At 40.8% G+C, this 14,012-nt stretch overlaps 1 protein-coding gene across 6 annotated transcripts in view; it reads right to left on the reverse strand.

The window, feature by feature from the left end:
- Nucleotides 1-14,012, reverse strand: part of LOC143293867 (cytosolic purine 5'-nucleotidase-like) — a 53,862-nt gene that overhangs the window by 4,222 nt on the left and 35,628 nt on the right. For 5 of the 6 annotated variants that reach the window (XM_076605185.1, XM_076605181.1, XM_076605183.1 and 2 more), the window contains 8 exons: nt 13,010-13,070; nt 11,219-11,254; nt 10,564-10,668; nt 7,825-7,891; nt 6,176-6,398; nt 4,925-4,981; nt 2,645-2,705; nt 1,050-1,107 (listed from right to left, as the gene is read on the reverse strand). In XM_076605185.1, the coding sequence (XP_076461300.1) occupies nt 1,050-1,107; nt 2,645-2,705; nt 4,925-4,981; nt 6,176-6,398; nt 7,825-7,891; nt 10,564-10,668; nt 11,219-11,254; nt 13,010-13,070 (668 nt within the window). The remainder of the gene's footprint in view (nt 1-1,049; nt 1,108-2,644; nt 2,706-4,924; nt 4,982-6,175; nt 6,399-7,824; nt 7,892-10,563; nt 10,669-11,218; nt 11,255-13,009; nt 13,071-14,012) is intronic. The other variant, XM_076605184.1, reaches the window with a different exon arrangement.

Here is a 14,012-nt window from a genome sequence, read left to right on the forward strand (position 1 = left end):
GATCCACCATGGACACACATTGGGAACTTCTTCTTCTTCTGTGTTCACTCGAATGCACACGAGTGGACTTTTACGTGTATGACCGTTTTTACCCCGCCATGTAGGCAGCCATACTCCGTTTTCGGGGGTGTGCATGCTGGGTATGTTCTTGTTTCCATAACCCACCGAACGCTGACATGGATTACAGGATCTTTAACGTGCGTATTTGATCTTCTGCTTGCATATACACACGGAGGGGGTTCAGGCACTAGCAGGTCTGCACATATATTGACCTGGGAGATCGTAAAAAATCTCCACCATTTACCCACCAGGCGCCGTCACCGTGATTCGAACCCGGGACTCTCAGATTGACAGTCCAACGCTGTAACCATTGGGAACAACATCTGCTGTCTGTTACAGCAATCAAGTGCCTCAAGCTTCAAGAAGCTGCCACTAAGCGTCTTGTTTTTCCTCAGCATGCACAACTGTTATTGTGCAAGTTCTTTATGTCATAAATGTGACTAACTTAACGTCAGCTGAAAGACAGAAAGTCATGACACTTTGATCAGCTCTACAGTGATTTCTATGCAAATTGTTGCAATTTCACCATCAGCACCACACATCTTTTTGCGGTTGTTTTTTTTCTCCTCTTTTTTTTTTTATTCATCTACCCGGATTCAGCTGGAAGAGTACAGCTTCAGCTACTGTGATGCCAAAGTAAACTGAATTTATTTTGTGAAGAATCAAAGCACTTGTACAGCCTATTCTAGAGAATTTTACAATTTTTCTTCTGACATGAATTCTAAACCTTTGCCTGAAAGCTGAAAGCTAAGCATCAAAGCTGACAAAAAATTTTACTCTGACTTTCTCAAAAACATGTAACATTCATTCTTACAGGATATGCATTACATTATTCAACAACTGTCTTATTTTTCAAAGATTCTAAAACCTATGTCAGGTTCTCAAAACAATCATTATTGTCAAGGTACTCATTCAATTTCAACATAGCACTCAAATATTTTTTTTATGAGGAATCAGTCATGAAAGACAAGGAGGATCATATGACTCACCACTTCGGAATAGACTACCCAGCATACCATATGACATGTCCAGCTTGTAAGCAATGTCCTGGAATAATAAAAAAAATATTTTGACATAAAAACATTGAAGTACACAAAGGGCTACACATCAATTATTAAACAGAACCATAAACAGACTAGTATCAGATCGAGTGTACAAAGAATTGTGATGTAAAACTACATGAAGGATTTGTAAAATAAAACTGAACAAAGTATCCATAACATGAATTGTGTATAAAGGATATGTAATGAAAAATTGTGTATGTACAGTGTAAAGTAAGATTTATAATGTAGAAGTAGACTTTAAACTTATCATCAATAAACACAAAAACAGGTTATACAGATAAAATAGTTTTTTTTTCAAAAGCCATTACACACACACACACACACACAAAGTTAGCAAGTTAAGCATCACCAACTCCCGACACGACAACACACATCAGAAAAGGTGCCAACCACCAGGTCCATTTATCGCTAGTCCTGACAACAAAGATCAGTATTCTTTAACCCTTCTGGAAGCTCCACATGAAGGACTCTTAATACATTCCTCTCAACAGGCATCCTGGTCAGTATAATTCACATATCAAAGTAGAACTTATATGCCCACTAGCACTAAGCTGCTGTATGGTTATACAAACACAGCACTGAAATACTACTGATAATGATAACAATAACGATAATAAATATTTGGTAAAACAGTCAAAAATTGTTGGACTTTCATCAATATGGTTCGACGGGCGCAATAGCCGAATGGTTAAAGCGTTGGACTTTCAATCTGAGGGTCCCGGGTTCGAATCACGGTGACGGCGCCTGGCGGGTAAAGGGTGGAGATTTTTACGATCTCCCAGGTCAACATATATGCAGACCTGCCAGTGCCTGAACCCCCTTCGTGTGTATACGCAAGCAGAAGATCAAACACGCACGTTAAAGATCCTGTAATCCATGTCAGCGTTCGGTGGGTTATGGAAACAAGAACATACCCAGCATGCACATCCCCCGAAAGCGGAGTATGGCTGCCTACATGGCGGGTTAAAAATGGTCATACACGTAAAAGCCCACTCGCGTATATACGAGTGAACGTGGGAGTTGCAGCCCACGAATGCAAAAGAAGAAAAAAAAAAAAAAAATCAATATGGTTCACATCCTGCAGTGGGTGAAGAATGGAGAGTTATCCAATCTCCAGATCAGTGTATGTCTAAACCCACTAATGCCATAAACTCCTGCATGTTTTTTCACCACACACAGATCAAATACACACCGTTAGATATTGCAATAATCCATATCAGTTTTGGGCGGGTTTGGGAAAAGACTAACATACCCAGCAAACAAACACCACTGGTTAGCTGCCTAAATGGCAGAAGCAAAATCTCCCATGCATGTTAAAATGAAATAAATGACCATGGAAGTTGCAGCCCCTTAAAACTGGAGTTTATTATCCTCAAACTAAAAAAACAACAAAATGCAACAAGCAATCTGTCCCCTTCTTTTTTGAAAAACAATTATGACCTTATATTTACTTATTACTTCATATTACCTATATTTTAGTTATTGCTTTATACTTATTTGTCATTTCATCTTTCACACACCCTGAGTGAGAGCTGAATTCTTGTAATATCTGGAGCAGTAACGGTGCTGCTGTCGAGAAACCTGAAACACAAAACAAATCATGCAACCGTTTATTTGCAGGAAATGCCAGTACAGCACAAACATGTATGGTGCAACAGATCTTGACAGACTCATTTTTAACTCTGTAAATTCATGTATTTTTAACTCTGTAAATTCGTGTATTTTTAACTCTGTAAATTCATGTATATAAATATAAAATGCTACATACTCAACAATGATTTTGTCCTGAACCTTCATTTCAATGTTTCTAACCATAAAATTTGCGTGTGCTTTAGAATGATCTACGTGTGTACACAGAGTGCTCAAATACACATGCACACACACACACACACACAATCTTTCAAGAGTCACACGCAAAAAAAAATTTTAAGAGTCAAATCAAAGTATACTACAAATGTTTTCCAAAATGTTGAGCAAAGAAAAACTAATGAATCCAACATCAAATTGAAGAAAACTGGGATACATTCCAGGTACAGCTTGACTATTATAAAGATAAAACTTCAGAAAACAAATCTGATGGAAGGGAGAGACAGAGAGAGAAAGGGAACAGTACACAAAAACAGTGGGATGATGGATGGTCTTTATACATGTCAATCATTTTATGACAGTATAGACAACTGACACTCATAATTCACATCTGAACAGTCAAAGTAATAGAAACACAGCTTTAAACTTTGGGAGTTAATAATCATCATTATGGCTGGTCAACTTTTTCTGCTATCAGTGTAAATACAACATCACTAGGACTGGTGAGAGAGTGAGTGGGAGAGACAGACAGTGACAAAGACAGAAAGAATGGCAGAGAGATAAAATAAATCTAGCGTCTTGTATAAATCTACACGCTCAGAAGCTAGCCTGTTCTCCTGGCTGTCTATATCTTAAAGCCCCGAACTTGGGAAAGTACATGATGACAAACATCACAGGAATACAGTAATTCCTGAGAAAAAGCCAGTGGACAGTCAAATATTTATGACAAAACAGAGAAATATTTATACAACGAAATGTGTACAACAAGTGTTCATGACAGACACAGAAATGATTATACAAATGAATGTGCACAACACAAGCATGCTACTGAGGACAACAATACTCCGAAATGATTAAACAAACGAATGTGCACAACACAGACATGCTACAGAGAACAACAATACTCAGTCTCACAGACAACCAGTTTCATATTCAACCCAATTAGCTGTTCAGTAAAATCAAAACCATTGGTAAAATACACCATTTTCATTCATCAATTCATCTTTTATTTTTCAAGACTGACCGGAAACAAATTTGCGAAGAAAGGAAAATCACCACTTCACAAAATATATTTGTTAACACATCAGAAGTGCGCTGTGTGCACGGAGCTGTGTATGTGACAGGCTTGGCAGAGGTAAAAAGCTGATAAATATTCACACTGCAAGTATAAGAAGAAAAGCTGTGCAAAGCTTAGCCAAACTAGCAACATTCCTCTATGGAAAAAAGACAATGTAAAAGTAAGGGAAAAAAAAGCTATTGCCAAGAAAAAAATATATTCCAATGTAAAAGCAAAATCAGAATACTGTCACTTTAGCACATTTGAGTATTTCATTTTTGACAAATATATATATATATATATATATGTGTGTGTGTGTGTGTGTGTGTGTGTGTGTATGTGTGTGTGTGCACCTCACACCTTAGACTGACATGCACCCAAATTTCACACTTTACAAATGCTGACATACATAAATTGTATATTCATGCACACCTTACACCTGTAACTGACATGCACAGAAAGAATACTTGTCGATATATCAAACCTGAATTTACAGACTCGATGTACACAAGCAAAATTTCTCCAGTATTTTGAGAGCAAATTTCACATATTAGTCTCAAATTGGAGTACTGATATATCAAACACAGAAAGGACACATACACACAACCACATACACACACAAGCATGCACATGTATTCATACACAAAAACTCATTATCACTGTGCAGCTCCAAACTGAAGTGTTCAAGTCACACTATTAACCACAACAAACAGTGGAGAACGTGCAAGTGATCACGAACTGGACCAAAATATCTAATTAATAATTAGCAACTGAAAGCTGGTGACTGAACATGGGGAAACAATATACATTCAAAAAACATTATCATATTTCAGGTATGATAATGTCAACCCAAACTAAGGCTACTCGTACAGATGCACAACACAAAAGCATACCCCTCTGGCAAGCAGATATAACGCAATGCAGATAAGTCACTTACCCTTGCTCCTGGCCCTTAGTCTCAATCCCATTAGTCTTTGATACCCCCGTCAAACACCTTTTCATGATACCAAACACACTGTTAGCTTGCTCTCTGCACTGTCTCGCTGCTTATACTCGCCCACCTTGGGAGTATGAGCTTCGTTAACACAGCACTAAACTATTGTTCACACAACTCATCTTGAAGTGACTAGCGCTTGGGAACAAACAGCGCACATGCTCTCACAGGGGAAATGACAAATCCTCCAGGGTAAAGGGCACATGGCTGATGGAAGATATACCAATATATGAAACATTATAACAGTGACAAATATGCTATCTCACAGAACTCCCACTTAACTATTCTGCTTTCCGCTGCTCTTCAAAGTGTGAACACAACTAGCATTACTTTTTTTTTTTTTTAAATGTGTAGTTTGTTCCCATTCTAACTGAACAAATGTTAAACATCATTCCAAAACATTAATACTAATGTCAACTATGTACATATACAAGTCACACCTCCTCCCAAAAATTAATGAATAAATGAATAAAGATAAAAACCAACCAAAAAAAAGGGAAAAAAAAAAAAAAAAAAAAAAATTACAAAGTATATCAGTATATCCATTCCATGGACTTGTGTGACATTTCAATGTTGTACTACAAATCACAGTTCATACAGACATCTTGAAGCCAACAATACAAACAATAAACAGTAAATAAAGAAAGCAATAAGGGGACCATACATTAGGTCTCATCCCTCTGCTCTATATAACCTTAAAATCAAATCAACAAAAAATCATCTGCTCTTATAGAATACATGTAAAAGCACTAAAAAAAAAAAAATCATCAAAAAAAAAAGAACTTGCTTTTAGCACTGCCATGATACATATAAGTAAAAAAAAAAAAAAAAAATCTGCCGCAGCATTATACATAAAAAGCTAGAGTTCCAATAAACACTTCTACCAGCAACAGCCGATATTTAAAAGTGACACGTCCCAACCATAATCCACAAACAACTCAACGAGCAAAACTATCTCTTGATATGAAACAGAAACTTGTTGACAACCACAAAAACCACTACATTCACTTCACTTCTCAAGGATGAGTGCATACAGCAAGTCTCTCTGTATAAAAAAACAAAACAAAACAAGGGATAACGAACGAAAGCTGCGTGCCTCAGGTGCAGCAGTAATACAACAACACTGCCCGTGAGAAACAAACAAGTGAGCATGCCAGTCCTCCCCCGACCCCCCCACCCCCCAGTGCTACTCACTTGTAGATGTCGGAGAGGGCGGCTTCCAACTGGGTGACCTGGTTGAAGAGATCGCACTTCTCCGTCCACACGCGCACCTCCTGCATCAGCTCGGGGATGATGAGGAAGGTGCGCCAGCCTCGGATCTTCTTGGACTTGAGGATGTCCCCGTAGATGTGGTCCCCCACGTACAGCACGTCCTTGCCCCGCGCCCCCAGCAGCTTGGACACCACGTCGCAGGAGCCTGGAGGAAGAGTTTCAGTTTCAGTAGCTCAAAGAGGCGTCACTGCATTCGGACAAATCCATATACGCTACACCACATCTGCCAAGCAGATGCCTGATCAGCAGCGTAACCCAACGCGCTTAGTCAGGCCTTGAGAAAAAAAAAGTAAATAAATAATAGATGAATACATAAAAAAGAACTACTACTACTAATAATAATATGTATAAGGCGCAAAAACTTGATGAAGTCAACTATAAGCGTACAAAAAAATAAAATAGAATAATAAAAGAATGGTTTGATTAGATTTGATATGATTTGATATGGATACTTTTACACCGCCTATCCTCGGTCAGAGACGAAGCTCTAAGTGCTTTACAAACTTGGGGTCATTTGCACAACATGGCGGATCATTTACTTTCCATAATCAACTGAAAGATGACATACACAAAGTGTGCCCAATTCACAAGAAGCTCTGCACCAATGTTGACCTGGGAGATTGGAAAAATCTCCACCCCTGACTTGCTCTGCTGAGATTCAAATCCGAGACATTTTGGATGGAAGTCTAGCACACTAACCACTAAGCTTACAGCTCCAGCTGTGAGTTTGAAATGAGGAGTTTGTATTATACTCCCAGTGTGGCTAAATATACTGTACCATGTCAAACTGATGCAAAACAGGCCTGGCTAAATATACTGTACCATGTCAAACTGATGCAAAACAGGCCTGGTTAAATATACTGTACCATGTCAAACTGATGCAAAACAGGCCTATCTGTTTGCTCCTCTCAGCCAAAATTGTTCATAGCAACTAAGCGATAAGATGTCTCGCCATCAGACTGCTGTCTGCCAGCCAATGAAACAACAATCACGGCAGGAGGTAAACAATCATTCTCAACGGCCGCCATTTTTCAGATCAGCAACATTATCAATTTGCTTTTGTCTCTGCCAACCTTTTATGCATTAGAAATGTTATTTTCATATCATGTTTGTTGTTTGTTGCGGCTTTCCGGCAACATTTTACTTCCCCATGTATTTGTATTTGTATTTCATTTTTTATCCCAACAGATTTCTCTGTGTGAAATTCGGGCTGCTCTCCCCAGGGAGAGCGTGTCGCTATACTACAGCGCCACCCGTTTTTTTTGTATTTTTTCCTGTGTGCACTTTTATTTGTTTTTCCTATCAAAGTGGATTTTCCTACAGAATTTTGCCAGGAACAACCCCTTTGTTGCCGTGGGTTCTTTTACGTGCGCTAAGTGCATGCTGCACACGGGACCTCGGTTTATCGTCTCATCCAAATGACTAGCGTCCAGACCACCACTCAAGGTCTAGTGGAGGGGGAGAAAATATCGGCGGCTGAGCCGTGATTCGAACCAGCGCGCTCAAATTCTCTCGCTTCCTAGGCGGACGCGTTACCTCTAGGCCATCACTCCACTGTAGAACTTGCTTACCTCCAGAGTAGACTTCCCCCGGCTGGAGAGGTCCTTTGTGGTGTCCCAGCTGCAGTGCACCTGTTGTCTGCAGTGCACAAAGAGATCTTAGTGTTCTAATAAATCACTGAGAAAATGTACACATGCATGCACTCATGGGTACACACACAAAAAATGTACATGTACAAAAACAAAATACTTTTTTTTCCAGTGTACTCTTTTTCCCTCAATCATCATTTACCAAATCACCAGTGATGAACAGATCACAATGCGCAAAGTTTAAACAAAAGAATGTTGACAGACCAGCCGCCGTGGCAAAGTGGTTAGCGTCGCGGACTACCGGCTGGGAGGACGCGGGTTCGAATCCCAGCGGAGGTGTGCTGTGGGCTTAAATGGGGAGACTGGGACCACACAGTCGAGTGTCATCCACTTCAAGGATGCGTCTTTGGGTGTGTTGCTCTAATTACCTGACCAACACTGCAAGTGTCTGTATCTCTCGGGCCTGGTTAACGCCGGGGTATCATTATGACAGGAAGCGTAGAGTACAGCCTTGTCACGCAGTCCCAAACCAAAATGGACCTCCACAGCAACATCGTCATCATCATCGTCATCCTCCTCCTCCTTCATCGTCATCAATATAAACAAAATAGTCTCAAAGTCTGTGGCCTTTCATGCCCTGCTCTACTGGTGACCTCAGTTTCGATACCCCTCCACTTCCGTGCTTGGGGTGAGTCCAGTCAATGTCGTCAGTGTCGGTAGATTCATGGGGGGCTGGTGGCAGTCTCCACTCTGGGAGGGATGCTCACTCAGTCTGGCTCCGCAACTAAGCCATTATTGTCATTAGTAGGGGGCTTAGTAGGTGGTGTCCTAAGTACGTTAAAACAGAACAGGCACCACTGAACTCCACCGAAGTGACTCAGCAGCAGTGCAGGGTCTCCTCTGGTGTGTGGCCTCCTGGTGACCTAACATCGATGGTTCCCTGTGGACTGCCGACGCTGGAACTGCAACGTATGAACCTGGATGTGGCTGTGTATGGGGGAATCTAAATGAGCGGCGTGAGAGTAATGCCACTGAAACGGTGCAGATGACGGGCCAGCAAAAAAAAAAAAAAAAAAAAAAAAAAAAATGTTGACACTGTTTTAATAAATCAAAGGGAAATGTTTAAATGTATACATGCATGCACTCACGGGTACACACCGGAAAATTCATGTACAAAAACAAAACCACAATTCAGTAAACAGTTCTCTGCTTTTCTTATGTTATCTTTTCCCTCCATCATAATTTTTCCAAATTACCAGTGATAAACATAGTATGCAAAGCTTAAAGAAAAAATCTTAACAGAGTTAATTATCAAATATGAATAATACATTTTTTTTTTACAAAAACTGAAATGATGAATTTACTGTACTCTTCACATTCATTCATTAACTCACACGGGACAGCAAGTTTTCTCCCTTGCTTTTCCCCACAGACAGCCCATTTGTAAGGGTTTGGGAAAAAAAATTTACAAAAAATACAAAATACAGAGTAAGAAAATGAAACTTTCAGAACTGGTTTATTACGTGTTGGGCTATTACATATTAAAAAAAAAAAAAATCAAATTTCTTATCTTATTTTTACAGTTTTGCCATTATGTCGAAAACAATGTCAATTTTTCACCCTGAATCACCATACCCATGCTCACTTTCTGCACTTAATTCACTTTCTTCTTCATCATCATCCACCTCTTTGATGTCCAGCCCTTCAGTTTGTAGCATTTCAAGTACTTCGGCAACACTAAAATGTTGCCATCATGCCTTGTTTGCTCCTCAACATTTTGATATTGGCTAATCATACCATTCGGTTATGGAGTGACCCAGAACAGCGCACTCTGCTTGGTTTATCACAAAAATCACGTGTACAGCGCGTGATGGATTTTTATTTTTGGAAAATGCTATTCCGTCATCTGAATCGGAATACATTTTATGTAGCAATGCTCACGCATTCCGTCGTCCGGAGAGAGTTAAAGACCTCAAATACTGACAAAACAAAAAGAGATCAGCTAGACATGCACGAAAAGACCTGCATGCATGTCACATCACCAGGCCCAGGTTGTACGTTCTTTAGTTTAACGTCTTTTCACTGTAAGTGATATTAGACGAAGGAAGGAAAAAAATCGAGTGGGAGGAGGGGGGGCGGGGGGGGATTACTGTGTACGCATACGAGTAAGTGAAAGTGTGTGTGTGTGTGTGTGAAAATTATTGATTTAAGTTTTGTTTAAAAAAAAAACAAAAAACAAAGAACATAACAATATAACATATTTCAAATGAAAAACTAACAACTATAACAGCGAACCAACTGGACTATTTAACAAGGGGTTGAAAAAGTCATACATTAGCAATGGACTGCTGAAGATTGTCAACACTGGAGATGATTTCAGTTCAGGGATTTGAGACTTTAACATATCGCAAGTTGGTATATGATCGGCTGTTATGTGAGCACCACAGATGCAAGAAACATTACTGACATATTTTGTCCTAAAACAATTCATTTTCCATCTGCAGATTAGAGAAATGATTTGCCTCTTATGAAAATCACTATGGTAATGTTTTCCCATGAAACCATACATTTTCTTTATGTTCTTATGTGACTCTGAGTTACCGGTGTGTTTTTCCTCAAACTGAAATTTTGACCATTGTACTTTTTCTACCATGGTGTAATATTCCTGTAGTGAAAGCGAAATATTTAAATCTAACTCCAGGCCCAGGTCCCGGTCAGTACCTTGTCCACTTTGCGGAGAATGGTGCCCTCAGCAAAGAAGAGAGGTTTGCGTGCGTCCACCACCACACAGTCCCAGTACGACGTCCAATCAGTTTTCTGCCCGTCCTGCCCAGCAGTCCACAACACCACACACTGAACGCCTTCACTTCAACATGATGCCAGGAGGTTACAGTCAACCTGCTGCACTGTTTTCGATTATAAGGAAATTTTCTACCTAAAATTACGTTTAAGTAACATACTTACCGTGACCCACTAGTGCAGACTCTGGCAGGGGTCTGACATTCCTGTCCTGTGCAAACTACTATCCGCCTATGCGGAGAAAACGAAAGTAGCTACGGCCGATAACCTCCCGGAAGTAGGTAACCTCCCCTGTGCCCCCCTGACTAGCACCCTCTTTTTACGGCAGCCATCATGACTCCTGTTCCTGTGCTCTTCATACGGCTAAATTTTTTTGTCTTTTCTGTCTGTCTCTCGATTCTCTAAAATACTGTATATATCGCCAACCTTTTTTTTCCGAGCAGTGACGCCTCCTTGAGCTACTGAAACTGAAACTGCCACACCACACCACACCACCCAACCCCCCCCCCCCACCCCCCCCCCCCCCCACACACACACACATACAAACAGTCTCTCTCTGTGCAGTACTGAAACTTACGTCTGAAGGAAAGTCGAGCAGGTAGGACATGATTTTCTGAAACAATAAAAAAAAAAACAACACATTTTTGAAAGGCTCTGCATAAACAATAACACTATGCCTTTTACAACACTGTTTATGTCATTAACATACTCACAGGAGCAAAATTACATGCTAACATGAGCAAGCATTAGATCAACTGGAAATTAACAAATAACGAGGCCAGGAGATTAAATGATTAACAAATAGTAAGTAAAAAGTGATGACTCTCTCCATTCACAAGGTACACAAGGACAGGCCTGGCGCTTCCTTTTTTGAGGAAGTGTCTGAGTTTGTTCCAATGTGCCTTTTATTTACCTGTGTGCTAGCTGAATTGGTAGTGTAAGCAGCACTGACTTGAAGTTGTGTACCTTGTGAATGGAGAGAGTTACCACTCTTTACTATTTGTTAACTCACTCGGGACGACAAGTTTTCTTCCTTGCTTTTCCCCACAGACGGCCCATTTGTAAGGGTTTGGAAAAAAATTACAAAAAATACAAAATACTGTGTAAGAAAATGAAACTTTCAGAACTGGTTTATTACGTGTTGAGCTATTACATATAGAAAAATCAAATTTCTCATCTTATTTTTACAGTTTTGCCATATGTAGAAAATACTGCCAATTTTTCACCGTGAATCACCATACCCATGCTCGCTTTCTGCATTAAATTCGCTTTCTTCTTCATCATCATCCACCTCTTTAATGTCCGACCCTTCAGTTTGTAGCATTTCAAGTACTTCGGCAACCCTAAAACGTTGCCGTCACTGCCTTGTTCTCTTCACAACATTCAGAGCGAGACAGGCCACACATCCCAGGCTGACCAATCATACTGTTCGATTGTGGAGTGACCCAGAACAGCGCACTCTGCTTGGCTAATCACAAAATCATGTGTACAGCGCATGATGGAATTTTACTTTCGGAGAATGCTATTCCATTCCTTCGTCCGAATCCAAATACGTTTTGTGTGGGAATGCGTGAGCATTCCTTCGTCCGGAGAGAGTTAAGCATTTTTCACTTTTTACATCCGGTTCTGTACCCTCCAAAGCTCAATCTGTTAATCTGTTCATGTGTGTGTGCATATGCATACGAGAGCACACATGCATGCATGTGCATTTTAAGAGTGCAATGTGAGTCTCATTTTGTTTTCACTTTATTTTCAGCTTGAAAAGACCATCATGTTACAGATCAATGCACTGGAAACATACATGTAAAGTTGTGTCAGAATCTTTTTTAAAATATAAGCAGAAAACTTGTTCCACTGCCACATCCCAGAAACTGTTCATTCTCACACAGAACAGCAGCAAACATTCCCCTCAGTATAGCTCCACTTCTTTTTCTTTTTTCAAATTGTTTTGCTTGCTTTAGTTGTTGATTTTTTTTTTCAACACGTGAGGCAAAAACACTGTTGACACATCCTAGCATCTGTTCCACTGATTTTTTTACTATTTCAAATCACTCTGTCACTGGTATTAACGCCATTTTGACAAGAAAAGTTTTTAAAAACCCAGATATTATAAACTGGTCAGCTTTTTCATATAAATTACAGAATGAAAGGAAAGGAAGCAGGGCTCAACTTCTGGAGATGTTTTCCCTTGCAACACCTGTGGGAAGTGCTGCACATCCAGAATCGGCCTCTTCTCCCATATGAGGACACACACCGACAGATAAGCCTGCCTGCCTACTCATCTGTCGGTCCGACGGGAGACTCCATCAGAAGGAATGAAAACAGAGAAGTCAACAGACTGAAAACACATTCTAACTGAAACACTTACATCTGTGTATTCATATTCACTGTTCGTGAGCAGCACTGTTTTGGCTCCGTGTTTGCGAAGTCTGCAACACACAAAAAAACAAATGTTTATATTGTTTTAGCTGGGTTTTCACTTTTTTTTTTTTTTTTTTTTGGCTGCCCCATCATCTGCTCCATTTCAGTGGCATTACTGCCACGCTGCTCATTTAGATTCCCCCATACACAGCCACACCCAGGTTCGTCAGTTGCAGTTCCAGCGTCAGCAGTCCACAGGGAACCATCGATGTTAGGTCGCCAGGAGGCCACACACCAGAGGAGACCCTACACTGCTGCTGAGTCACTTCGGTGGTGTTCAGTGGTGCCTGTTCTGTTTTAACGTACTTAGGGCACCACCTACTAAGCACCCTACTAACGACAATAATGGCTTAGTCGCAGAGCCAGACTGAGTGAGCGTCCCTCCCAGAGTGGAGACCGCCACCATGCCCATTAAACAACAGCCCCCCATGAATCTGCCAAGACTGGCGACATTGACAGGACTCACCCCAAGCACGGAAGTGGAGGGGTATCGAAACTGAGGTCACCATGAGAGCAGGGCATGAAAGGCCACAGACTTTGAGACTATTTTGTTTATACTGATGACGATGAAGGAGGAGGAGGAGGAGGATGATGATGACGATGTTGCTATGCAGGTCCATTTTGGTTTGGGACTGCGTGACAAGGCTGTACTCTACGCTTCCTGTCATAATGATATCCCGGTGTTAACCAGGCCCGAGAGATACAGACACTTGCAGTGTTGGTCAGGTAATTAGAACAACACACCCAAAGACGCATCCTTGAAGTGGATGACACTCGACTGTGTGGTCCCAGTCTCCCCATTTAAGCCCACAGCACACTCAATTCTGGGTAGGAGCCGGCCACGGGCCGAAAAACCCACCTCCGCTGGGATTCGAACCCGTGTCCTCCCAGCCGTCAGTCCGCGACGCTAACCACTTCGCCACGGCGGCTGGTGGGTTTTCACATTTCTT

This window comes from Babylonia areolata, chromosome 19 (genome assembly GCF_041734735.1).
Source record: "Babylonia areolata isolate BAREFJ2019XMU chromosome 19, ASM4173473v1, whole genome shotgun sequence".
Classification (NCBI taxonomy): Eukaryota; Metazoa; Mollusca; class Gastropoda; order Neogastropoda; family Buccinidae; genus Babylonia; species Babylonia areolata.